Raw genomic sequence first — 24,262 nt, 5'->3', positions numbered from 1 at the left:
CATAAGACCTCAGCAGTGCCACAGGCTGATTGCCTCCATGCCACGCCGCATTGAAGCAGTCATTTCTGCAAAAGGATTCCCGACCAAGTATTGAGTGCATAACTGTACATGATTATTTGAAGTTTGACGTTTTTTGTATTAAAAACACTTTTATTTTATTGTTCGGATGAAATATGCTAATTTTGTGAGATAGGAATTTTGGGTTTTCATGAGCTGTATGCCACAATCATCCGTATTAAGACAATAAAAGACCTGAAATATTTCAGTTAGTGTGCAATGAATCTAAAATATATGAATGTTAAATTTTCATCATGACATTATGGAAAATAATGAACTTTATCACAATATGCTAATATTTTGAGAAGGACCTGTATATCCCTTAAAGACTCATCACCAAATACTTCTGGTTATAAACAAGAACAAGAAGACAAGGAATGTTTTACTAAATATTACTGATCCGCTGTTTAATTCGGCAACAGTAAAGAGTTTCAACGCTGTTCCCAGCTGGAGTTCAAGGCTCCTCGCTGCTCTCCTGGCGGGTTTTTATGTCTATCACAACATATTAGCTTTAATAAAACGCTTTCTAATGTTTCCAGTCGTAAACTACAAGGAGTAAACTCAAACATTTTCAGAAAGGAGCCGTGGTAAAGTTAAATAAAATCACAACAAAGAAGGTTTAAGTGCTTGTTAGTACCATTAAACTGTCTGTTGTAGTTTCTAACGCTTTCTACCAAACACAGAACTGCCTCCAGCAGCTTCCTGTACGTTAAAATGAACAACAAAGCTGACAATAAGCTGCTAGAATCACTTACTGTTACATATATCCGGAGACGGTTTAAAACTCACGCCATCTTTGGCGTCCTTACGTCATTTCCGCATTAGGTCGTCCAGCGTAAAAGCGGCCAATCGAGTCCTACCAATTTGTTGCGTCATTTTACATAGTTTAAAGAGTAGCAAACAACTTTAAACCACCTGATATGTATGGAAGCAAATTGTTACCATATTTCAAATGAAAAAGCATTTTCAGAAATGCTTTTTCATTTTAATAATGTGGCTGCATTGTTTGACTCATAAATAAAATTAGTTATCAATCATCCTATTTGCATTTTAATTTTCTTCTTCAAGACTGCTCATTCTTTCACTTGATTAAAATGAAAAAGAAAAATACTTTTGAGATTTATTTTTCAAAATATGCCCCAGCAAATAGATACCAAAATTCAATTTGAAAACGAAAAAGCATTCAGAGCTGCGGGCGCAGAAGAGTGACGTCAGCAGCCGCCCTTCCTCAGCTCCCTGCTGACCGAGCTACCCATCTTGTTCGGTAGGGGGCGCTGTGCACGTCTGCATTGCATTACATTGCAAACGTGCCGCGAAATTGATTGAATTGCAGCAGGACCGAGCTCAATTTGTGGCAGTGGCAGGACTGGTTCTGGTAGCAGGCTGTGGCAGCCTTATGGCCTGGGACATCCAGCGTGTTTTTAAGCATTTATTTATATTTTTCTGTGAGTGACGATTCAGAATAGCCGCTCGTGCTCTATAATAAACCGGCTGTTTGTGCAATAAATCTTCGTCATCCTTTCAATACGTCACACAAACACATAGTGCTATTTATTTTCCATGTCAAGTAAATACAATCACCTTATGTTATGGGTCTAAAGCTGTTTATTAAATAATAATCAATAATGAAATCATTATTTAAAGGTAACAGGCTATAACAACAATGACATCCCATTTGCCGATAATCAGCATCAGCTTCCACAAAAACAGCGGCAACCGCATTGGCAAGTTTTTACGGCCGGACTGGCACCTTCTGGCATCCTCGTGGAATCCCGTGCTATCCTGTGGCAGACTGTGGTAGTTCCGGTGGCAGCTTCGGTGGCAGACTGTGGCAGTTCCGCCACAGCCTGCCACCGAAACTACCAGTTCTGCCACTGCCATAAATTGAGCTCGGTCCTGCTGCAATTCAATCAATTTCTCAGCATGTTTGCAATGTAATGCAATGCAGACGTGCACAGCGCCCCCTACCGAACAAGATGGGTAGCTCGGTCAGCAAGGAGCTGAGGAAGAGCGGCTGCTGACGTCACTCTTCTGCGCCCGCAGCTCGGAATGCTTTTTTGTTTTCGAGTTCGGGGCAGTACTTTACGGGCAGACCACAAAAACGAAAAAGCAATGTCTGCTTTGTTTTCTTTTTGATTATGGCATAAAATGTTCAGTCGTGAAGAAGAAAATTAAAATGCAAATAGGATGATTGATTACTAATTTTATTTATGGGTCAAATAATGCAGCCGCATTCTTAAAATGAAAAAGCATTTCTGGAAATGCTTTTTCATTTTCAAATTTTACATTTCAAATTTAATTTTGGTATCTATTTGCTGGGGCATATTTTAAAAAATAAATCTCAAATGTCTTTTTCTTTTTCATTTTAATTAAGTGAAAGAATGAGCAGTCTTGAAGAAGAAAATTAAAATGCAAATAGGATTATTGATTACTAATTTAATTTATGAGTCAAACAATGCAGCCACATTCTTAAAATGAAAAAGCATTTCTGAAAATGCTTTTTCATTTGAAATATGGTAACGATTTGCATCCATAAGACGTTTCTGTATTATTTTAAATGCTGGTGTTCATGAGAACTACAACAAATTAGCCAGGATTCGTAAGAAAAAGAAACATTAAATAATTCGTTTTATTTTTTTCTATCTGTGACTCTTTCATCAGAGGGTTCTATACTAACCCTCTGAAAACTCTGAAAATGCTTATTTGATCTGTTTGTTTATTTAATTTAGCGTAGCTATTTTTTGGTCTCCTGGTCTGCAGATACATACTATTTATTTTTTTCACTAGCTTTGCTGGTAGTACCGTAGAAATCCAGTAGAGGCCAGTAGAGGTGCTGTCTTCGGAAACGTTACTACATTTCTCCGTAGAAGAAGAAGGAAAGCAAAACAACATGGCAGCGTCCGCAGAACACGTTGGACCTGAGACTGAAGAGACAGATCGCCCTGAAAGTGTCCAAATAAAAGATACAGAAACGAATAATAATCCCGGAACATCAGAAATCGAGTCGGAAAGACTGGAGCAAGATGAGGAGGAAGAAGAGGAGCCTCCCGGCCCAAAGATCCGGGAAACCCCTCAGGACATCCAGCTGGAGGCGATCGCCAACACGGTGGCTCTGCACCCCAGCAGAGACATCTTGGTGTGCGGGGACGTGGACGGGGACGTGTACGCTTTCTCCTATTCGTGCACGGAGGGAGAGAACCAGGAGCTGTGGTCGTCCGGACACCACCTGAAGTCCTGCCGCCAGGTGCGCATCTCGGCGGACGGGCTGAAGCTGTACAGCGTGTCCCGGGACAAGGCCGTCCACCTGCTGGACGTGGAGCGGGGGCAGCTGGTCACACGGATCCGGGGGGCTCACGGAGCCCCCATCAACAGTCTGCTTCTGGTAGACGAGAACATCCTGGCAACTGGAGACGATGGAGGCACCTTGAAGGTCTGGACATGAAGGACCGGATATGCAGGGCTAAGATAAAGTATTTGCCCCCTTTACAGAATTCCTTAGTTTTTGATTTTTAGCGCTCCAGATAAATAAGCGCATCTTAAATTCAGACAAAGATAACTTGGATTAAAACAAAAAGCATTTTTCAATCTTTATATTACTTTCTTTTAATAAACCAAACCATGCTGGCCTTATGTGAGAAAGTAATTGCCCCCTAAGATTAATGAATGGTTTTGCCACCTTGTGTCTGTGATAACTGGAATAGACTCTTTTCCATCACTGTGGAGCTACTCAGATTGAGGTGGACTTGCTGCTGGGCTTTGGATCATTCTCCTCTACATGACCCAAGCTTGCATGAGCTTAAGGTCACAACTCGATGGTCAGATGTTTTCCTTCCAGGTTTTCTGCTAGAGAGCAGAATGCATGGTTGCCTTAATTAGTGTAAAGCAGCTAGGTCCAAAAGCAGCAACAGACCACCACACTACCACCACCACTGTCTTAATGTTGTGACTTTGACTAGGCCCCTCCAAAACCTTCATCATTTTACTTTTCATCACGTCAGTTGAGATGATCATTGTGACCAGGATGTTCATGGTTGAAACCCTCCAATGTGGGTGAATTAAAACAATTCTGCAAATAAAAGGGCAACAAGGGAATTTCTTTTTCTCAAAGAGCCTGGTTGGTTTGGATATTTTTTTTAATATATATATATGAAATCAGAATTGGTAAACAGCTTTTTGTTATTACTTGTGTTATCTTTGATATTAAATGTTTGAAGCAATTAAGTGTGAACAGAAATACTCTTTCAAAGAACTGGTCTATAGACAAGGGATGTGTGGACCTCAGATTTAATTAGCAGGTATTACTGGTGGCGAAGAGAGCATCTTGCACAAGTACTTTCATTAGGGGGCAAATACTTTTTTACTGCATGCAAGCTGCATGCTGGTAATCAAACCCAGTACCCCTTTCCTGCAAGGTGACAGAGACACCCACTCCTCCACTGTGCAGCATGGGTCAAAATTTCTCCACAGTTCAGTTTAGTCTGTTTATTTAACACCAAGTCCACACAAATGTTGTCTCAGAGCCCAGGAGAAAAGGTCTGAAAAATATACACAAGTCAATCCAGTCATATAGACAGATTTAAATTCAGTTACATCAACTTCTAATACAACACAGTCGAAATCAGTTTATTGGTAAAAGGTTTTCTATGTAAGGAAGCCAGGCTGATTGCATCCAGTCATTGACGTTGCAGCAACTTCTCTTCCTGAGCTCGCATGTAGTGAGACTGGAAAGGAAAACTCCCCTTTAACAGGAAGAAACCTCCAACAGAACCCGGCTCAGGGTGAGCAGCCATCAGCACCGACAGACTCGACTGTTGAGAAGGCAGATAATTCAAGCAAAAAACACAGAAGCACTGAACCAGGAGTACTTTCTATGTTGAAGAAAAACACATAGAGTTATTTGTAGCAATTGCTCTGTTTGTGGCTCCAGCAGAGAAACCTTGGTGTGAAGATATACCTTCATAGCTATATGATCTCAGTGACCTGCATGATCTGATGAAGGCTGGTTGAACTTAACGTTTTCTCTGCAGGTGTGGGATATGAGGAAGGGAACCGCCATCATGGACATGAAGAACCACGAGGATTACATCAGTGACATAACCGTGGACCAGAACAAGAGGATGCTGCTTACGGCCAGGTAATATGCACACTTATTTGTATTTGGTTGTGGTTTCTGGAGAAGCACCTTTACAGCTTTAGTTGCCACTTTCAATTAGTGGTATAGTTGTATGTTGTCTTGTTGAGAAGTTGAAGCGCTGATTTCTTCAGCAATCAGTTTCAGAATCAGGACAGGTTTAGGTGGACACTGGAGATGTTTTGGGTTTATTCTCTAAAGCTGAGGAAGCGTAATTCCCCTTTCTGATGTCCAATGTGACTGTTGGGTCCACAGTGGGGACGGCACCATGGGCGTCTTCAACCTCAAACGACGACGCTTTGAGCTGGTGTCTGAGTACCAGAGTGGTGATCTGACCTCGGTGGCGCTGATGAAGCGGGGTAAGAAGGTGGTCTGCGGCTCCAGTGAGGGGACCATTTACATCTTCAACTGGAACGGCTTCGGTGCCACCAGCGACCGCTTCGCTCTCAAGGCGGAGTCGGTGGACTGCATCGCGCCAATAACCGAAAACATCATGTGCACCGCGTCCATGGACGGCTACATCCGGTTAGTTGGGTTATTCTTTGCTAAGTTCTGTTTGATGATGAGCCAACTTACTAGAAGGTTTAGGTCTTCTCTAACATGGCGTCCCTGTCTTCTGTCAGAGCCATCAACCTTCTTCCCAACCGGGTCATTGGATGCATCGGGCAGCACGTCGGCGAACCCGTTGAGGAGATCACCAAGTCCTGGGATTCCCGCTTCCTGGTCAGCTGTGCCCATGACCAGCTCATCAAGTTCTGGGACATTTCTGGTTTACCCAAACTGACCGTCAACGAATACCGCAAGAGGAAGAAGAAACATGGGCGCATGAAGTCGCTCACCAAGAAGGCCTTCGGCGAGAATGACTTCTTCTCTGGACTCGTAGAGGAAACTGAGAAAAAAGAAGAAGAAGAACAGGAGGAAGATGAGGACAGCGACAGTGGGAGTGACTGAAACGTTACTGCGCTGTCAGACATTTAGAGATGAGGCTTGAAATCAAAGTGTCTGTGAGCGTGTGGAGAACTTACACCACTGCATGGGTTGGTATGAGCTGCTACTTTGGTTCTGGTCTCTGCAGTCCAAGAAGTGATTCAAATGCTGCCTAAAGAAACAAAAAATGACTATACTTTTATTTCCTGTGAGATTTGGGGAATAAATCACTGCCAGAGAAGCTATGCTCCAGATCAGTGACCCACCTTCCTGTTTACTACAGTCTGATGAGTGTTTTGACTGATGTTCTTTCAGGTGTCTGCTGCAGGACAACGGTAGAAAATAAAACGTTTTGAATTCCTGCATCTATACCAGAATCTGGGGTGTTATGCAAAATAAACCTCTCTAACAGATAGAATGTAAAATGTCTTCAGTCTTAACTAACAAAAACTTTTAGTAGAACTGTAGAAGTTTTCCACATTTTGACACATTACAACTACAATCTTCAGAGGGTTTCATTTGTGCGACAAATAAAAAGTAGTTTAGAACTGAATTGGAAGGAAAGTAATACTTTGTTTCCCAAACAAATTGCGCGTTGCTTTGTGTTCAGCCGTCTGAGTGAATAAATTGTTGAACCTTTGACCACAGTTACGGCTGCGAGGGTTTTGGGGTTGGTCTCTACCAGCTTTCTCCATCTACACAAATTTAGTCATTTTTCTTTGCAAAGCCCTCATTTTCAGGCATAATTAATGGAGAGCCTCTGTGAACATCAATTTTTAAGTTTTGCTACAGATTCTTGCTGAAGTTAATATCTGGACTTTGACTAGGCCATTCTAACACATGAATATCCTTTGACCTAAACCAGTATTGTTCCTACGCTGAAAGTACTTGTGGGCGACAGAAATTGAAAGTTTAAAAAAAATGTATAAACCTAAAACAGATTTTACAGTTTTTTAAACAGTAAACTAAAAAAAAAGTAATTAGTTTTTTCTAAAAGGGAATCTGTAAATCATTTAGATCTGAAACATAAAAAGTGTTTTGTGCTATAATTCTCTGCTTGATATATATACCAAATATTAGAAACTTCTTTGGGATTATTTCAGTGCAATGGAGACGGAAACGGAAAAAACAAGCTATAAAGAGAGAGAGGTCGGGCAAAAAGGTAAAAGGGAGACAAGAATAGAGAAGACAAAGAAGAATATAAGATAAAAATAAAATTTAAGTCGCTCTTTCTTTCAAAACGGCTGCTTTATTTAGCCGAGTTTAATAAATGGGTTCGCTTATTTCAGTTTTTGATTACTTTTGACTGAATATGTGTGGTCCTGATCACCTTTTCTTTAAAAATGAATACAAAAAACAGTATTTTTTTAATAAAATAAATGCTTTCCGTTTTACCCAACATTTTCTATTTTAAGGTGTAAATTTACATATTCTTTGAAAGGCCTTGTATCAGTTTTCTGCAGGTTTTCCTCCAGGATTGTCCAGTATTTACCTCCATCCATCTTTCCATCTACTCTGACCAGCTTCCCTGTCCCTGCTGAAGAAAAACATGCCCCCAGCATGATGCTGCCACCACCTTATGTAAATGTAGGGTTAGCATGTTCAGGGTGTTAGTTTTCCAACAAACATAAAACATTCTAGATGTAGGCCAAAACGTATGCTGTGTCAAGGAGACGACGGTAGCGACAGTGATAGAGGTTCGTCCTGTAACCGGTGGGTTGCTGGATCAAACCCCTGCTCTGTCTGTCTCAGGGTAAAGTGTCCTTGGGCAAGACACTTTAGACTGCTCAATGGTGCCAATTGTATGGCAGCCTCACCTCTGACAGTACTCTGTGGCTACAATGTAGTACATCTGTGTTAATGGGTGGATGACTGATTGTTGTGTAAAGTGCTTTGGGGTCTCTAAAGAGCTATATAAGTGCAGGCTATTTACCATTCCTGATTGTCTTGCGGTGAACAGCAAACAAGACTTCTTCAATAAAAGCCAGATTTATAACTGATTGGTAGAAAGAGGACCTCTGAGGTCAGAACTGAGATTTAATCCTGCACCAACTGACTGTTTATTAGGTAGAGGCCTTCTAAAGGCACTGCATTTTATTTAGGGGTTTCCCAGTAAATAGATGTGCACACTTCATATTTTAAAAAGAGATATTTAACATTTTTCCTCCATTGTAAATGTCTACACTACACTGTAAAATTAAGTTTCTGGTTCCTGCAGACAAAATGGGAAAAAGTTCAATAAAATACTTTCATTCATCAAATGTTTTACATTTTTACATTTTCAGTTATGCAAAATAAAGTAAAAATGAAAAAAAAAAAAAAAAAAAGGATTTCTGTAGACAGTTAATTGTTTTATAAATTAAATTAAAGATTGTGGTCAAATCTCAGAAAAAACGACAGATTAAATCAGATGAAATATTTTCTTCTGTGATGGCCGGATGTCTTGGTGGATAGACTGGCAGGTCGCGTTTTTTGTGTGGGGATAAATCTTTAGAAAGGTAAGAATATCTTTTATTTGTGCAATTTTAAACATTTTTGAAACAACTGCATGTAAACAACTCAAAAACAAACAGCTTTTTGTACATGTTGTTGAATTATGTGTACTGCATCAACGCAGATGTTTTTAATGTACAGAAAACGCCCCCCAGATCTATCCAAGAATGGTAGGGACCACCCCACCCCTTCCCACCTTGGAGTGGTACGGTCCAGGATGGCGGGAAAAACGTCGACGATGTCGTCACATGAGTGAATGGGCCAATATGGCGCCGAGACCCAGAATGTCGACTTAACAGGAGTTTGTTTTTAATTTACCATTCATTCAGGAGGATCCTATTTTAGTTTAAGGTGAGCAAACGAAAATGTAAAGTGATTAATGAGATTACGACGAATATCTGGACCGGTACTGTTTGGACCGACTGACGGTTAGCACATCTACTAGCTTGCAGCTGTGGTTGTATTTGTAAACAACGAGTGAACATGCTGATGGGAACCGAAACCGCTGAGATAGACCGAAAACCTCCACTAAACACGAATGGTCCTTGACACCAAGGGTCGTCACAGCGAAGAAGGCGGGCAGACCGAGCTGTTTCCACGGGTTATGTGGACCGGCGAGGTCGCTGAGTTGGTAAACCGATGCCGCAAGCGTCTTCAACGGGTTGCTAACTAACTCAGCTAACCATTAAAACCAGCGACACCCGGCATTTAAACAGTGTGAAGAGAATAAAGCACAGCATGTAAAGAAATGAAGTTATTAACAAACAAATAGATGGTTTCACAGTCTCATAGTCAACCAGTTAAAGACCAGGGGAAAGAAGTGAGTTTTTAAGAGATTTCCCAGGAGCTTAGTGTGGCTACAGCGTTTTAAACCCTGAAGCATCTGAAAAGTTGCAGTCCACATTACGTTTTTTAGATAACTGGATGAAATCTGCAAGGATGAATGTATGTGATGAATGTACTACTTCTTTCTGTGGTCAGAGTACATGTCAGCTAACCGCTGTCATGATTCGCTGATCATCACTAATATAATATCTGTTTTTAGTTGTCTTTAAGTCACGCTGTGGAGCTGCAGGATGTCCGGGAAAATCAGCGATCAGTTCAAGCCTGGCGATCTGGTGTTCGCCAAGATGAAAGGCTTTCCTCACTGGCCTGCCAGGGTACACGAGCAAACAATACACCCTTAACTGTATGCAGCTGTTCTGTGCTGGGATGCTTTCACACTTCTGTTTGTTTGCAGGTTTGTAAATCAGAGCACGGGTACAGGAAGCGAGTTCCAGTCTACTTTTTCGGGACCCATCAGATGTACGTATTCCCAGCAGCCAATCAGCAGCACACCTTTCTGTGCCCCCTTAACCCAACTGTGGTTAATCTTCCCCCAGAGGCTCCGTCACACCAGAGAACGTCGTTCCGTACGTCGGCAACAAGCTGAAGTATGGCAGTGGTGTGCGCATCAAAGGCTTTGCTCAGGGCATGTGGGAGATCCAGAACACACCCAGGATCGGCAGTAAACTCAAAGTGAGTCGTTCTTTGTTATCGTGCTTATTACACCTGTGAGATAAGCCACCCTTCTTTTGTAAAGTGTCTTGAGACGACATTCGTTGTGTAATTATTTCACAGCGGTTACACTCTAAAACTGAATCAAGACTGCTCCTAACAGATTTATCGTAATTACAGCCAGCTGTCGAAGCGATAAAGCATTGCCTTGAATCAGGCTTTGATGAGTGTTTGCTGAAGCAGGAAAACATCTAAAACTCGTACTTGTACTCGTCGTCTTCCGCTTTATCCGGGACCGGGTCGCGGGGGCAGCAGACTCAGCAGAGACGCCCAGACGTCCCTCTCCCCAGACACCTCTTCCAGCTCTGCGGCAGCCGCACCAATCCGTCTGTCGATCTCCCGCTCCATTCTTCCCTCACTCGTGAACAAGACCCCGAGGTACTTAAACTCCTCCACTTGAGGCGCCACCTGAAGAGGACAAGCCACCCTTTTCCGGTCGAGAACCATGGCCTCGGACTTGGAGGAGCCGATCTTCATTCCAGCCGCTTCACACTCGGCTGCGAACCGCCACAGCGCATGCTGTAGGTCTTGGCTAGAGGGGGCCAGCAGGACCACGTCATCTGCAAAAAGAAGAGACGAAATCCTCTGGTCCCCAAACCAGACCCCCTCCGGCCCTTGGCTGCGCCTAGAAATCCTGTCCATAAAAGTTATGAACAGGACCAGTGACAAAGGGCAGCCCTGCCGGAATCCAACATGCACCGGGAACAGGTCCAACTTAGTGCCGGCAATGCGAACCAAACTCCTGCTCCGCTCGTACAGGGACCGGATCGCCCCTAATAAAGGGCCCCCGATTCCATACACCTGGAGCACCCCCAACAGGGCATCACGAGGGACACAGTCAAATGACTTCTCCAGGTCCACAAAACACATGTGGACTGGTTGGGCAAACTCCCATTAACCCTCGAGCACCCTGTAGAGGGTATAGAGCTGGTCCAGTGTTCCACGGCCGGGACGAAAACCACACTGCTCCTCCTGAAGCCGAGGTTCGACTATCGGCCGGACTCTCCTCTCCAATACCCTGGCGTAGGCCTTACCAGGGAGGCTGAGGAGTGTGATCCCCCTGTAGTTGGAACACACCCTCCGGTCACTCTTCTTATGTAGGGGAACCACCACCCCAGTCTGCCAGTCCAGAGGCACTGTCCCCGTCCACCACGCAATGTTGAAGAGGCGTGTCAACTATGACAGCCCCACAACATCCAAAGACTTGAGGTACTCAGGGCGGATCTCATCCAACCCCGAAGCCCTGCCACCGCGGAACTTTTTAACCACCTCGGTGACTTCAGCCTGGGTGATGAAAGAGTCCAACCCCGAGTCCCCAGCCTCTGTTTCCACCAGGGCATGCGTGATGGCAGGATTGAGGAGATCCTCGAAGTACTCCTTCCACCGCCCGATAATGTCCTCAGTCGAGGTCAGCAGCTCCCGACCCCACTATAAACAGTGTTGGCGAAGCACTGCTTCCCCCTCCTGAGGCGCCGGACGGTTTGCCAGAATCACTTCGAGGCCAACCGGTAGTCCTTCTCCATGGCCTCACCGAACTCCTCCCAGGTCCGAGTTTTTGCCTCTGCCACCGCCCGGGCCGCGGCACGCTTGGCTCCACGGTACCCGTCAGCCGCCTCAGGAGTCCCACAAGCCAACCACAGCCGGTGTCCACCACCGGGTTCGGGGGATTGCTGCCGCGTCAGGCACCGCAGACCTTACAGCTGCAGCTACGGGCAGCAGCATCGACAATAGATGCGGAGAACATGGTCCACTCGGACTCTATGTCTCCAACATCCCCTGGAATCTGGTCAAAGCTCTCCCGGAGGCGAGAGTTGAATACATCCCTGGCCAAGGGGTCCGCCAGACGTTCCCAGCAGACCCTAACTATGCGCTTGGGCCTGCCAAGTCTGTCCGGCTTTCTCCTCCCCCAGCGGATCCAACTCACCACCAGGTGGTGATCAGTGGACAGCTCAGCCCCTCTCTTCACCCGAGTGTCCAAAACATGCGGCCGAAGGTCTGATGATATGACAACAAAGTCGATCATTGACCTCCTGCCTAGGTTGTCCTGGTGCCAAGTGCACTGATGGGACACCCTTATGCTTGAACATGGTGTTCGTTATGGACAATCCGTGACTAGCACAGAAGTCCAATAACAAAATACCACTCGGATTCAGATCGGGGAGGCTATTCCTCCCGATCACGCTTCTCCAGGTGTCACTGTCGTTTCCCACATGGGTGTTGAAGTCCCCCAGCAGAATAATGGTGTCCGCACTATCCAGCACCCCCGACAGGGACGCCAAGAAGGCCGGGTACTCCGCACTACCACTCGGCCCGTAGGCTGAAATGACAGTCAGAGACCTGTCCCCAACCCAAAGGTGCAGGGATGCGACCCTCTCATCCACTGGGGTAAACCCCAACATGAGACGGCTGAGCTGGGGGGCAACAAGCAAACCTACACCAGCCCGCCGCCTCTCCCCACAGGCCACTCCAGAGTAGAAGAGAGTCCAGCCCCTCTCAAGGAGATGGGTTCCAGAGCCCACGCTGTGCGTGGAGGCGAGCCGACTATTTCTAGTTGATATCTCTCGACCTCCCGCACAAGCTCAGGCTCCTTCCCCCCCAGCGAGGTGACATTCCTTGTCCCATGAGCCAGCCTAAGCATCCGGGGATCGGGCCGCCAAGGTCTCCACCTTCGTCCGCCGCCCAATCCTCTTTGCACCGGTCCCTCACGGTTCCCCCTGCAGGTGGTGGGCCCACTAGGGGATGGTCTCGCGTCTCTTGTACGGGCTTGGACCGGCCGGGTCTCGTGAGGAGCAACCCAGCTACCAGGCACTCTCTGACGAGTCCCGACCCCAGGCCTGGCTCCAGGGTGGGACCCCGGCTCCGCCGTACCGGGCGACGTCACGTGCCTCGATTTTGTAGTCGTCATGAGGGGTTCTTGAACCGCTCTTTGTCTGACCCGTCACCTAGAGCCTGTTTGCCATGGGAGACCCTACCAGGGGCATTTAAGCCCCAGACAACATAGCCTCTAGGATCATTCGAGCACTCAAACCCCTCCACCACGTTAAGGTGGCGGTTCAAGGAGGGACATCTAAAACATGCAGCATAATGTACCTTGAGGACTAGGGTTAAAACACTGCTCTAGAACATCATCTCATTCATTTAGTTCACTTTATTCACACTTTCTATAATGTTTAATTAAAAAAGGGTGAATTAGTTTAAAAGTTCTGTTTGAGAAAAAATACAAATGACTCTCGAGTCTTAACCTAAACCATCATAAATCACAAACTGTGCTTTGAAGAATGTGTAATTAGCCATCAGGGATGATCTTGTCCACATCTGCGAAACTGGTTGTTTGACGCAGTTTTGATCTAAGTCGGTTCAGATGCTGTGAAATAGTCCTTTACCACAAGGCTGAACTGTAAGCCACCTTCATCATTGTGGTGTTTCTTAATTTATGTGATTTTAGCTTAAAGTTCCAATTCTAAGGATGCTATAAAATCTGCTCTTTTTTTTTTTCAAATCAAGTCTTGAAACGGACTGATTTTAGGGCTCTATTTAAGGGCTCCTGCAGAGAATGTTCTGTAGGCTGGAATCCATAAATGTTCACCGATGCCCTTCAAAACAAATTCAGATTTATTAAAATATGGCAATCAGATAATTCTACACTTAACATGTTCTGACAGACTCTGTCATCTCCACAGGTTCCAGCAAAGACCTGCAGTAAAACAACATTAGCTAAACCAGCTTCATCTCTTACACTCTCCAAATCACCTTCTACATCTTCTAAACAACCTCCTGATAACAAACCTAAAGGTGCCTCTGCTCCCACTAAGTCTGAGCGTGACACTAAACCAGCTACAAGCAAAAGCACCCTGGGTGGAGTTTCTGGAGAGAAAGATGTTTTGCAGAGAGCTACAAGAACGTCATCTAGATCAACACCAGATAACACAACCCAGTCAAAACAAGATCTTGTAGAGCGGGCTGCACCTTCAAGAACTTCATCTCGATTGGTTCTGGATAAAAACACTGACTCCAAACAGGATATACAAACTCCGAAGTCTTCCCCAGCCACAAGAACATTGTCAAAATTAGCTCCAGATAAAACAACAGAATCTAAACAAGACGCTGCAGAGCATGCTGCAACTACAAGAACCTCATCTAGATTGGTTCCAGAGAAAAACACTGACTCCAAATCGGATAAAGAAACTCCAGAGCCTTCCCCAGCAACAAGAACATCGTCAAGGTTGGCTCTAGATAAATCGACGGAATCTAAACAAGACGCTGCAGAGCATGCTGCAACTACAAAAACCTCATCTAGATTGGTTCCAGAGAAAAACACTGACTCCAAATCGGATAAAGAAACTCCAGAGCCTTCCCCAGCAACAAGAACATCGTCAAGATTGGCTCCAGATAAAACGACAGAAACTAAACAAGACTCAGAGCGGGCTGCACCTTCAAGAACCTCATCTAGATTGGTTCCAGAGAAAAACACTGAATCCAAACAGGATAAAGAAACTCCAGAGCCTTCCCCATCAACAAGAACATTGTCAAGATTGGGTCTAGAGAAAATGACAGAATCTAAACAAGACGCAGAGCGGGTTGCACCTTCAAGAACCTCATCTAGATTGGTTCCAGCTCAATCCTTACTTTCCAAACAAGATGAAGATGCTGCAGTGCCTGCCCCAGCTACAAGAACATCATCTAGATCAGCTCCAGATAAAACTGAATCTAAACAAGACCCTGAAGACCGGGCTGTACCTTCAAGAACCTCTAGATTGGTTCCAGATAAAAAAACAGACTCCAAACAGGATAAAGAAACTCCAGATTCCGCACCAGCTGTTCGAGGGTTGTCCAGGTTAGATCCAGATAAAAGCATCAACTCCAGACACTTTAAAGAATCCGCAGAGTGTGGTGTAGCAAGAATACAGTTGTCCAGATTAGCTCCAGATAAAACAATAGAATTCAAATATGGTAAAGATAGAACAGAGCAGGTTGCAGCTACAAGAATGTTGTCTAGATTAGCTCCAGATAAAAGCCTAGAATCCAGCCAGGCTCAAGAAACAGCAGACCAGTCCGCTGCTACAAGAACCTCATCCAGATTAACTCCAGATAAATCAGCAGATCCAAAGCATGATAAGGAAACAGGAGAGCTTGCTGCTGCTACAAGAAGCAGAAGGTCAGCGAGCGGTGGTCCGTTTGCAGAAAGTTCAACTGAAAAGGAAACTCCAGCACAGATCCAAAGAGAGGTAGGAATGTCTACAATGACATTGGGACTTGGAACATTAAGGCAGATTAGAGCTAAAACCCTTAATCAAACTAGAAAGATCCAACATGTTCAGCTTCTGCTTAGCAGTAGCCTGTGGTATTTGCATTGGGTGTTTGTAACGTTACGTGTTTCCTCAGGTAAGATCAAGAAGGGCTTCCACAGCTGAGTCTGCTTCTGGTGGAAAACCTGCCGCAGGAGCAGCTGCGAGTGAACCTCCAGCTAAGAATAAAACAACGAGCAGCAGTGATCAAGAAGCTGCAGCATCTTCGACAGCTTCCATCTCTGCAGACACAGAGGGATTTGCTGCTGGAAGTCGAGTTTCCACCCGGAGCAGAGGGACGGATATAAAGGTGACCACAGTGTTTGTCATGCAGGCACAGGGGTCATGAAAAAAGTATTTGCTCCCTTAAAGTGTTGCTTTTATTCCAGACTTCCAGATATTGGCATTCATTCATGGCAGTATCTGGAAATTTAAACCATTCCACAGATAAAATGACACTCGTTTGTGTCTGGGATCCATACTCGTCCTCTGCAAAGCCTCCTCCTGGCAAAGCAGACCAAGACATTGTCTTTCTCTGCTCTGTGTGTCCTTTGCAGAAGCAACCTGTGGCCAACAGAGCCGCGGGAACATGGTTAGATAAAGCTGAAGAAGGTCTCTGGGGATTTTTTGAGGCTACAGACTATGATTCAGGTTCCGATACGGTTATTGTTCTTCAGAGAGAGAACTTTTTTTTTATAGTAGTAAAACATAAAATAAACAGCTAAAATTAAGTTCAACCAATATTTACAAATTTTGTAAATTAATGCAGTCATAAATTAGCATTTATCTTTGAACTACGAATAAAGGCATGGATTTCCTTTCTGAAGGGAGCCTAAATTCTTTCAAAAGATTGCGATCTGGACTGGGCTTTCTGTAGAACCTTTCTAAAATATGGATTGTCCTTCATTAACCTTCCATTGGTTCCTTATTGTTGATTTGTATCATGTTAGAGCAGAACTGTGGTCATTCTGTAATACAGCGATACAGTTTGAAGACTGATGGAAAAAAGAGTGAGATTTCTTGGCTTGGATGCTGATGTCAGTGATGAAATGAATCCGTTCTCTGCTTTGTCTGCAGCTCAGTGATGTTCCCGATGTGGCAACGTCCGGAAAGAGGAGGAAAGATGTGGAAAAAGAAGAGATCCAAGAGGTCAAAAGGAAGAAAGAGGAGGAAGAGAAGAAGGAGGAGGCAGGGGAATGTCTGTGTAGCAGCGAAGGGAAGAAAGACCCAACACGTGAGAGTAGAGGTTCAAAAAGAAAGAAGGAGAAAACTGAGGAAAGAAGAGAGGGAATCAAGACGAGCAGAACTGAGAAGGAAGAGACAACTGGGAAGGAAACAGGGGGAAGACAAACCAGGAAACCTGAAAGAGAGGAGGAGAAACAAGAGGAAAAAAGCAAGGAAGTAAAGACCAGGAGATCTGAGAGAGAGGAGACATCAGACGAGGAAACAAAGGGAAGAAAGACAAGGAGAGGCGAGACAGAGGAGGAGAAACATGACAACAAAAGAGAAGGAATGAAGATCAGGAGATCAGAGAGAGACAATGAGGCATCAGAGAAAGAATCAGAGAAAATAAAGATGAGGAGAGGTCACAGAGTTGAGGAAAAAACTGAGGGAATAAATCAGAGGAAGACTGCAGAGGAAGAAACCATAACATCTGGGAAAATGAAGGAGACCACCAAGGATGGAGCAAAAACAAAGGAAACTGAGAAAGAGCTGGAGAAACATGAAGAAAAAAGAGAAGGAATGAAGACCAGGAGAACTGGGAAAGAAACACCTGAGGAGGAAACTGAGAGGTCAAAGAGAGGAGAGAAAGATGAGGTGAAAACTGGGAAAGTAAAAACCAGAAAAGTTGAAAATGAGGAGGAGAAACCTGAACTAATGAAGACAAGGAGAACTGAGAAAGAGGAGACACCTGAGAAAGAATCAAAAACAAGGAAAGACGGGGAGAAACATCAAGAAAAACCAGAAGCCATGAAGGCCAAGAGAAACGTGGAGGAAATGGAGGTAACAATGACCAGGAGAAGCAAGAAAGATGAGGAGAAAACTGAGAAAAACAAAACCAGAAAAGCTGAGAAACCTGACGAGAAAACTGAAGAAAAAGGAGAAGGAATGAAGACCAAGAGAACTGAGAAAAAGAAGGAGACAACCGAGGAGGAAACGGACCGAGTAAAGACTAGGGGAGGCGAGAATAAAGAACAGAAGAAGGTGGACGAGAAGAAGACCAAAGAGACGAGGAATGTAAAGAAAGAAGAGAAAGCTAGAGCAGAACCAACCTCAGAGAATGAAGGAGCGAGGAAGACGAGAGAAAACGAAACGAAGCAGAAGACAACAAAAGATCCTGCCGAAGGAGAGAAACATGTTAGGAGCGAGGAGAGTCAGGCGACGAAGAGGAAGAGAGAGGAGGAAGAGAAGAAGGTACAGAAGAGAAGAAAACAAGACCAGTGCATGGAAGAGGAAGAAGAAAAGAGTGGACTACAGCCAACAAGCCCGGAGGAGAAGGAGGTGAAGAAGAAAACAAAGGATGGAGGGGAGGAGATGGCAGAGGAGAAGGAAGAGGAGGTAATGTTTTTTATTTGTAGACTTTTAGAGTAGAAATCAGCTTCACTGATCTAACAGGAGAACAGGCAGAACCTCCAAAACCACAACAAGATGGAGATAGAAGATAGGTCAGCAAACAAACATTTCTTGTAAAACCTGAGTTAATGGAAGCGGCGAGATCCAAAGTAAACAATGTAAAAATTAAAGTTTCCCTTTTAACTCTTCCAAACACATTTTCTCCAAACAGCGCCACCAACTGGCTGCCCGGAGGGAGAGTTTGCTTCAGTCTCTGAGAGGTCTGTTGAAGACCAAGGAGTCGACGAAGAACTCTCAGTAAGGAAGACGATTGACGGCTTATCAATCTGAACTGGTCCAGTATGGCCTTAACCCGTCTCTGTTGGTTTTATGTTTTTATCAGGGGTGCAGGAGAGGGAGGAAGGCCTGTTGAGAAGAAAACCACAGCCAGGGGTCAAGAGGACAAGGACAAACGGAAAGGAGAGAAGATGGAGAGAGGGGGAAAAATGTCCACCAGAAAGTCAATGGCAGAGAGGAAGAACGAGAAACGGAAGAAACATAAAGATACAAAGATCTGCGACCAGAAAGAAGAGAGACCATCCAACCAAAGGACCAGTTCAGACAAGATGGACAGACAGAAGACAGAGAAGATGAACGAAGGCACCAGCAAAGACAAGATGACCACCAGAAAGTCGACAGATGAGAGGAGCAATGACGATGAGAAGACAAATGATCAAGTCGAGAGGGTTACAGGACAGGAGTCAACGCAAAAGACGACAGTAGAGATGAAGAAGGGTGAAAATGAGGCGAAGAGAGGAACAAGGAAAATCACAGAGGAGACAATGGCTGGGAATGAGGAAAAGATGTCCACTCGAGGGCTGGCTGCAGAGGTGAAGAAGGACGAGCAGAGGACAGAGAAAGACGAGAGTAAAGAGAAGACCAAGAGCGAAGGAGAAGAAGAGACAAAGCAGCAGAAAGATGAGAGGAAAATAATCGGGAAGATTGTAAAAGCCAGTCAAGGAACGAAGATCCATATGAAGACGATGATGGGAGGATTGACAAAAACAGCTGTAGAGGAGGATGAGAAGAGGAAGAAGAAAGAGGAGAATGTGGACAAAATTGAGGGGAAATGGACTTCAGAGAAAGAAAAAAAAGGAATCACTGAGAGGAAAAAGAAGTCTGAAGCTAAGCCCAAAAGAAGCTCGGAGACAGAGGAGAAAAAACAAAAACAGGGAGAGCAGAAGAAGAATGAAGCTGAAGGCAAGACGTCAAGGAACCAGGAGGAGCAGAAAGCTCAGGAAGACAGGAAGGAAACGGAGGTGGTGAGACCAACACGGGAACAGAGGAAGAAACATGATGGCAAACCTCAGGAGAAACAAGATGATGGAGCAACATCACGGCCATCAGAAGAGGGTAAAGAGCAGAAGAAGAACGAAGCTGGAGGCAAGACGTCAAGGAACCAGGAGGAGCAGAAAGCTCAGGAAGACAGGAAGGAAACGGAGGTGGTGAGACCAACACGGGAACAGAGGAAGAAACATGATGGCAAACCTCAGGAGAAACAAGATGATGGAGCAACATCACGGCCATCAGAAGAGGGTAAAGAGCAGAAGAAGAACGAAGCTGGAGGCAAGATGGCAAGGAACCAGGACGAGCAGAAAGCTCAGAAAGACAGGAAGGAAACGGAGGTGGTGAGACCAACACGGGAACAGAGGAAGAAACATGATGGCAAACCTCAGGAGAAACAAGATGATGGAGCAACATCACGGCCATCAGAAGAGGGTAAAGAGCAGAAGAAGAACGAAGCTGGAGGCAAGATGGCAAGGAACCAGGACGAGCAGAAAGCTCAGAAAGACAGGAAGGAAACGGAGGTGGTAAGACCAACACGGGAACAGAGGAAGAAACATGATGGCAAACCTCAGGAGAAACAAGATGATGGAGCAACATCACGGCCATCAGAAGAGGGTAAAGAGCAGAAGAAGAACGAAGCTGGAGGCAAGATAGCAAGGAACCAGGAGGAGAAGAAAGCTCAGGAAGACAGGAAGGAAACTGAGGTGGTGAGACCAACACGGGAACAGAGGAAGAAACATGATGGCAAACCTCAGGAGAAACAAGATGATGGAGCAACATCACGGCCACCAGAAGAGGGTAAAGAGCAGAAGAAGAACGAAGCTGGAGGCAAGATGGCAAGGAACCAGGAGGAGCAGAAAGCTCAGGAAGACAGGAAGGAAACTGAGGTGGTGAGACCAACACGGGAACAGAGGAAGAAACATGATGGCAAACCTCAGGAGAAACAAGATGATGGAGCAACATCACGGCCATCAGAAGAGGGTAAAGAGCAGAAGAAGAATGATGGAGAGACAAAGAGTGGGACCACCCGAGCTAAGACAGCAGCTGATGGCTTACAGGTGGAATCTGTGGCCAAAGATGGAGGGCAGGTGGAGAAGAAGGGCGTTTCAAGAGAGAGTAAAATAGGGACGGAGCTGGAACAGCAGAAGAGTTCTGGTCCAACCCTGACAGATTCGACTCTGCACCGGATCAACGGAGACCTCCGCATCTCTCTGAAGACAGACAAGCCCGTAAGACTCACTGCTTCAGAGCAGCAGAGCAGGATAACCCCACTGATGAGTACAAAGTGACAGCCGTGTGTCCTTGTTTCTGTCCGCAGGACATCAGGAAGTGTCTGTCAGCATTGGACCAGCTCAGTATGCTGTTTGTAACGTCTGAACACGTCCAGAGACACAGCGAGCTTGTCGCGACGCTCAGGAAGGTAAGCACGTATAAATGGGCATGTCGCAGGTGTCTCCAATTTGATGGGAGTATTATTGATGTTGTCGATCAAAGGAAAATCTTATGTGGCTTCGTAAATTTCCACCTAAAAACTCAGAAATTTCTAGATTTATTTCATGTTTACCAGAAAAAACTTGTTTATGTTCTCTGACGTCGAAAAGTCATAAATCTGCAAGAAAAAAATGCAAATTGTCTGTGACTAAAGGCATGGATTTACGATATTATAACTAGGATATTCAGCCTGTCTGGTAAAACAGATTAACCTTTAGCCTTCCCGTTAGCTGTCAGTTTTAACAGCTTTCTAAGTCCGTTTAGTTTTAAACACCTCATTCATACTGAAAACGGCTTCAGCTTGAGTTGTCGTCCCTCAGTAGCAACTTCCACATTGAAAAGTGTAGAACTACTATCTGCAACGCTTCAAAATGTATCGGTCCATGAAGGTTCTGGGAAATGAACCAGAAGGACCCAAACATGATATCTGAACATTGTTTAATGCTTTGAACATCGGCCTCCGTTGGTGAGGACAGCTTCTCCTGCTTGGAGACACTCGTTATGGAGGCTGGCGGCAGCATAGGACCTCCCACTGGTGTTGAAGGCCCTGAGTGGGCCACCTTTTGAGCCTATGTGTGCTGCCCCACTGAAACTGGTGTCAGTTAAGACTGCTTTTTTGTTGGCGTTAACTACAGCCAAGCGGGTCAGTGAGCTCCACGCACTCGCCATCACCCCTACCTGCCTGCGTTGGAAGGCTGGTGGGTCCGGAGTAACGCTGTGGCCGAACATAGCCTTTCTCCCCAAGGTTCTGCCCCCAGGCTGCGTGAATACAGCCATTGAACTGGGGGCATACTTCCCTCCCCCGTTTCAGTCCAAGGAACAGAGGCTGGCTAACACGCTGTGCCCGGTCCGGGCATTGCAGCTGTACGTGGTGGCTAAAGGCGCTATTCGCCACGGGGCCAGAACACGGGGCGAGCCCTTTCAAAGCACAGGCTGTCGCATTGGGTCATAGATGCTATTGCGCTGGCTTATGAGTCTGTGGGGGCAGCTGCCCCTTCTGGTGTTGTGTGCCATTTCACCAGAAGTGTGTCTACGTCCTGGACGGCACTGACTGGCGTGCCGCTGGGGGATATCTGCGCAGCGGCATCATGGGCAACACCGTGCATGTTTGCACGCTTCTACCACCTCAGTGTGGCACATGAGTCCGCAATGACCTCTGCCATCCGGCCTCTGGCCCCTTCTACTAACCGAGAGGTGGATGACTACTGCATTCCTTGTGACATTGCTGGCATAAGTCCTCCACTTTGTTTACTGCCACTGGCAGTCAGGAAGGAATGAAACAGAACAGAAGTTACGCTGTAACTATGGTTCTGTGAATTCCTGGATGACTGCCAGTCACACTGGTCACTCGGAACTTCTCCCCTGCGAGAAGATCCCAGAGACCGAACGTAGCCTTCTACGTGCTACTTATAGACGCACGCCCAGGTGGGCTACGTGTCACGTGCGTGACTTTGTTTACATTTAATCTTGACCTGCGAGGAGACACATCCAGTTTGTTTACTGCCACTGGCAGTCATCCAGGAATTCACAGAACCATAGTTGCAGCGTAACTTCCGTTATTTTTTGGACCCTGGTAAACCTGCATGCGTCTTCCTCTAACTGTTCTGATCCGGTTTAGATGCGGTTCTATCGGTCGAACCAGGCCATCATGGACAAGGCCTCCATGCTGTACAACCGCTTCAAGAACGCCTTCCTGGTGGGGGAGGGCGAGGAGGGGGTGAGCGCTGCCTTCCTGCGGTCGCTGCTGCAGGAGAAGGAGAGGGAGGAGGCGCAGAGGGTGGAGCTTTGGAAGGAGAAGTTTCAGAAGAAGAAGAAGGAGGAGGCCAGCCGGTGCCTAGGAGAGGTGGAGAAGATGGAAACACAAGGTGAAAACAACATATGCAGCCACACTGTTGTTGAATGTCTGGGGGAGCATTTAGTTTATTTCTGGTTTATTCTGAATCTTTTGTCTTTATTCAGAGAAAAACAGACAATAACGTAAAACCAGTCAGCATTTAGAAGCTGCTGCCTTCTGTTTGTAGACTGTTTTATTCACCGTTGATCATCGTTTCTCTTGGACCTGTTGGTTTTAATCATTTTATCCTCATTCTTCAATTTACATTTAGGCTAAACATTGATAATAACTAGATCCAAGTATTAATAAATGTTATTTTCATTGTCTATTGTAGTTGTTGATATTAATAGGAATTGAAAAAACTAAAAGCTCTAATAAATGCCAGAATTTGTGCAACTCTTACAATAAATCAATTAGTTTTTGCTTTAAATGCTAAAAATGTTTTTAATGATTTGGTTCCTGTGGTCTCCATGTTTACCACCTTTATTGTTTCTTGTTAAATGGGAACTCAGTAGGTTTAAATATAGAATTATGTGATAACATGTTTTCATTTGTAGCAGTTAATTAGAAAATAGAATCATTCTAATAAAGGGATTATTTGGCCTCCTGTCTGCAGCTCCACTGGACTCCTCCCAAGACCCGAAGCTGGCAGGACAGAACCCACTCTGATGGTGTCAGTGTGGGCAGAACCCACTCAGCTGTGTATTGACCCACTCGACGGCAGTGTTTAATCAGGCGCCGGTCGTTACAGGAAAGAACACCTTCAACATGTGACATGATGACACTCTTACCACAGCAGTGTTTGCTTGTTTCCTGCCTTGTTTTTATTTTATGTCACTCCAGAGCATTAATATTAATCTTTAACTTTTAAAATCTCTTCATTTGAACTTTAACGAACTCAGACATTGAGTTACTTCCTGTGTGAAGTTCTCCTCTCATACTTGAACTCCTCTGGTGCTTTTTGTTCCTCAGCCTGCCTGTCCTGTTCAGGGAGCAAGGGGCTGATGGGAAGTGTAGTTATCCTTGTTTATTTAAATGTGTGTGAATAAAACGTACAGCATTAAATCCAGACAGGATGTTGAGAAAGTCTGTACAGGAAAGCTTTGCTTTGGTTCTTCTTCAGATGTTTTTACTTGTGTGTAGCTGCTAGACGTGTTTTTCATGTTTACCTCGTAAACGTGTATTTGTCCCATACAGGAGACCCAAGCATGTTTTATATAATGTGTCCTCTTTGTACCAAGTGTTGATAATTACTATGCTCTCATTACTAACATCACCATACACAATAAAGTCCAAAAGTGTTCATACCCCTGGCTGTGTTTATACCAGTTCATTCGTAACAGGAACTAGCTGCCAGATTAGATGTAAACATCAGTTTAAACCCAATCATGTCATCAAATGTTAAGTACATGTCGAAGTAGACAGACAAAACCTTGCAGCATTCATATTCTTACCCCTCCAGCTACAACCAGCCCCACCTCTGGGCCGTTAACTATGAGGAATAGCAGCTAGAACCGTTTGTTGTTTAAAAAAGTTCCAACAGTTTAAGATGAACAGCACTTCAGAGGACAACAGCCTCTAAAACAT

The 24,262-nt window shown here is 45.0% G+C and overlaps 3 protein-coding genes across 4 annotated transcripts in view; 2 read left to right on the top strand and 1 right to left on the bottom strand.

The window, feature by feature from the left end:
- Positions 1-923, bottom strand: part of LOC124881288 (coiled-coil domain-containing protein 171-like) — a 32,984-nt gene extending 32,061 nt beyond the window's left edge. The window contains exon 1 of the mRNA XM_047386830.1: positions 813-923. The gene's annotated coding sequence lies outside the window, so the exon portion shown is untranslated. The remainder of the gene's footprint in view (positions 1-812) is intronic.
- A 1,985-nt stretch (positions 924-2,908) lies between these two features.
- wdr55 (WD repeat domain 55) lies at positions 2,909-8,371 on the top strand. The gene is made up of 4 exons (XM_047386860.1): positions 2,909-3,487; positions 5,085-5,191; positions 5,444-5,713; positions 5,812-8,371. Exons 1-4 carry the CDS (start codon positions 2,948-2,950, stop codon positions 6,137-6,139), a joined length of 1,245 nt encoding a protein of 414 aa, XP_047242816.1. The 5' UTR covers positions 2,909-2,947; the 3' UTR covers positions 6,140-8,371.
- A 460-nt stretch (positions 8,372-8,831) lies between these two features.
- On the top strand, positions 8,832-23,982 carry LOC124881284 (trichohyalin-like). 2 transcript variants are annotated; one of them, XM_047386824.1, is made up of 13 exons: positions 8,832-8,959; positions 9,654-9,768; positions 9,849-9,913; positions 9,991-10,126; positions 13,846-15,390; positions 15,548-15,760; positions 16,528-18,009; positions 18,236-18,321; positions 18,407-19,263; positions 19,447-20,579; positions 20,669-20,770; positions 22,460-22,706; positions 23,292-23,982. In XM_047386824.1, the coding sequence occupies exons 2-13, from the start codon at positions 9,685-9,687 to the stop codon at positions 23,342-23,344; spliced, it is 6,003 nt and encodes a 2,000-aa protein (XP_047242780.1). In that variant the 5' UTR covers positions 8,832-8,959; positions 9,654-9,684; the 3' UTR covers positions 23,345-23,982. The 2 variants fall into 2 exon arrangements, with proteins under 2 accessions (XP_047242780.1, XP_047242779.1); XM_047386823.1 differs by having other exon boundaries at positions 18,407-20,579.
- Positions 23,983-24,262: the final 280 nt, after the last annotated feature.

The sequence above is a fragment of the Girardinichthys multiradiatus genome, chromosome 14 (genome assembly GCF_021462225.1).
Source record: "Girardinichthys multiradiatus isolate DD_20200921_A chromosome 14, DD_fGirMul_XY1, whole genome shotgun sequence".
In the NCBI taxonomy this organism is placed as follows: domain Eukaryota; kingdom Metazoa; phylum Chordata; class Actinopteri; order Cyprinodontiformes; family Goodeidae; genus Girardinichthys; species Girardinichthys multiradiatus.
This window is presented reverse-complemented; position numbering and strand designations above follow the sequence as displayed.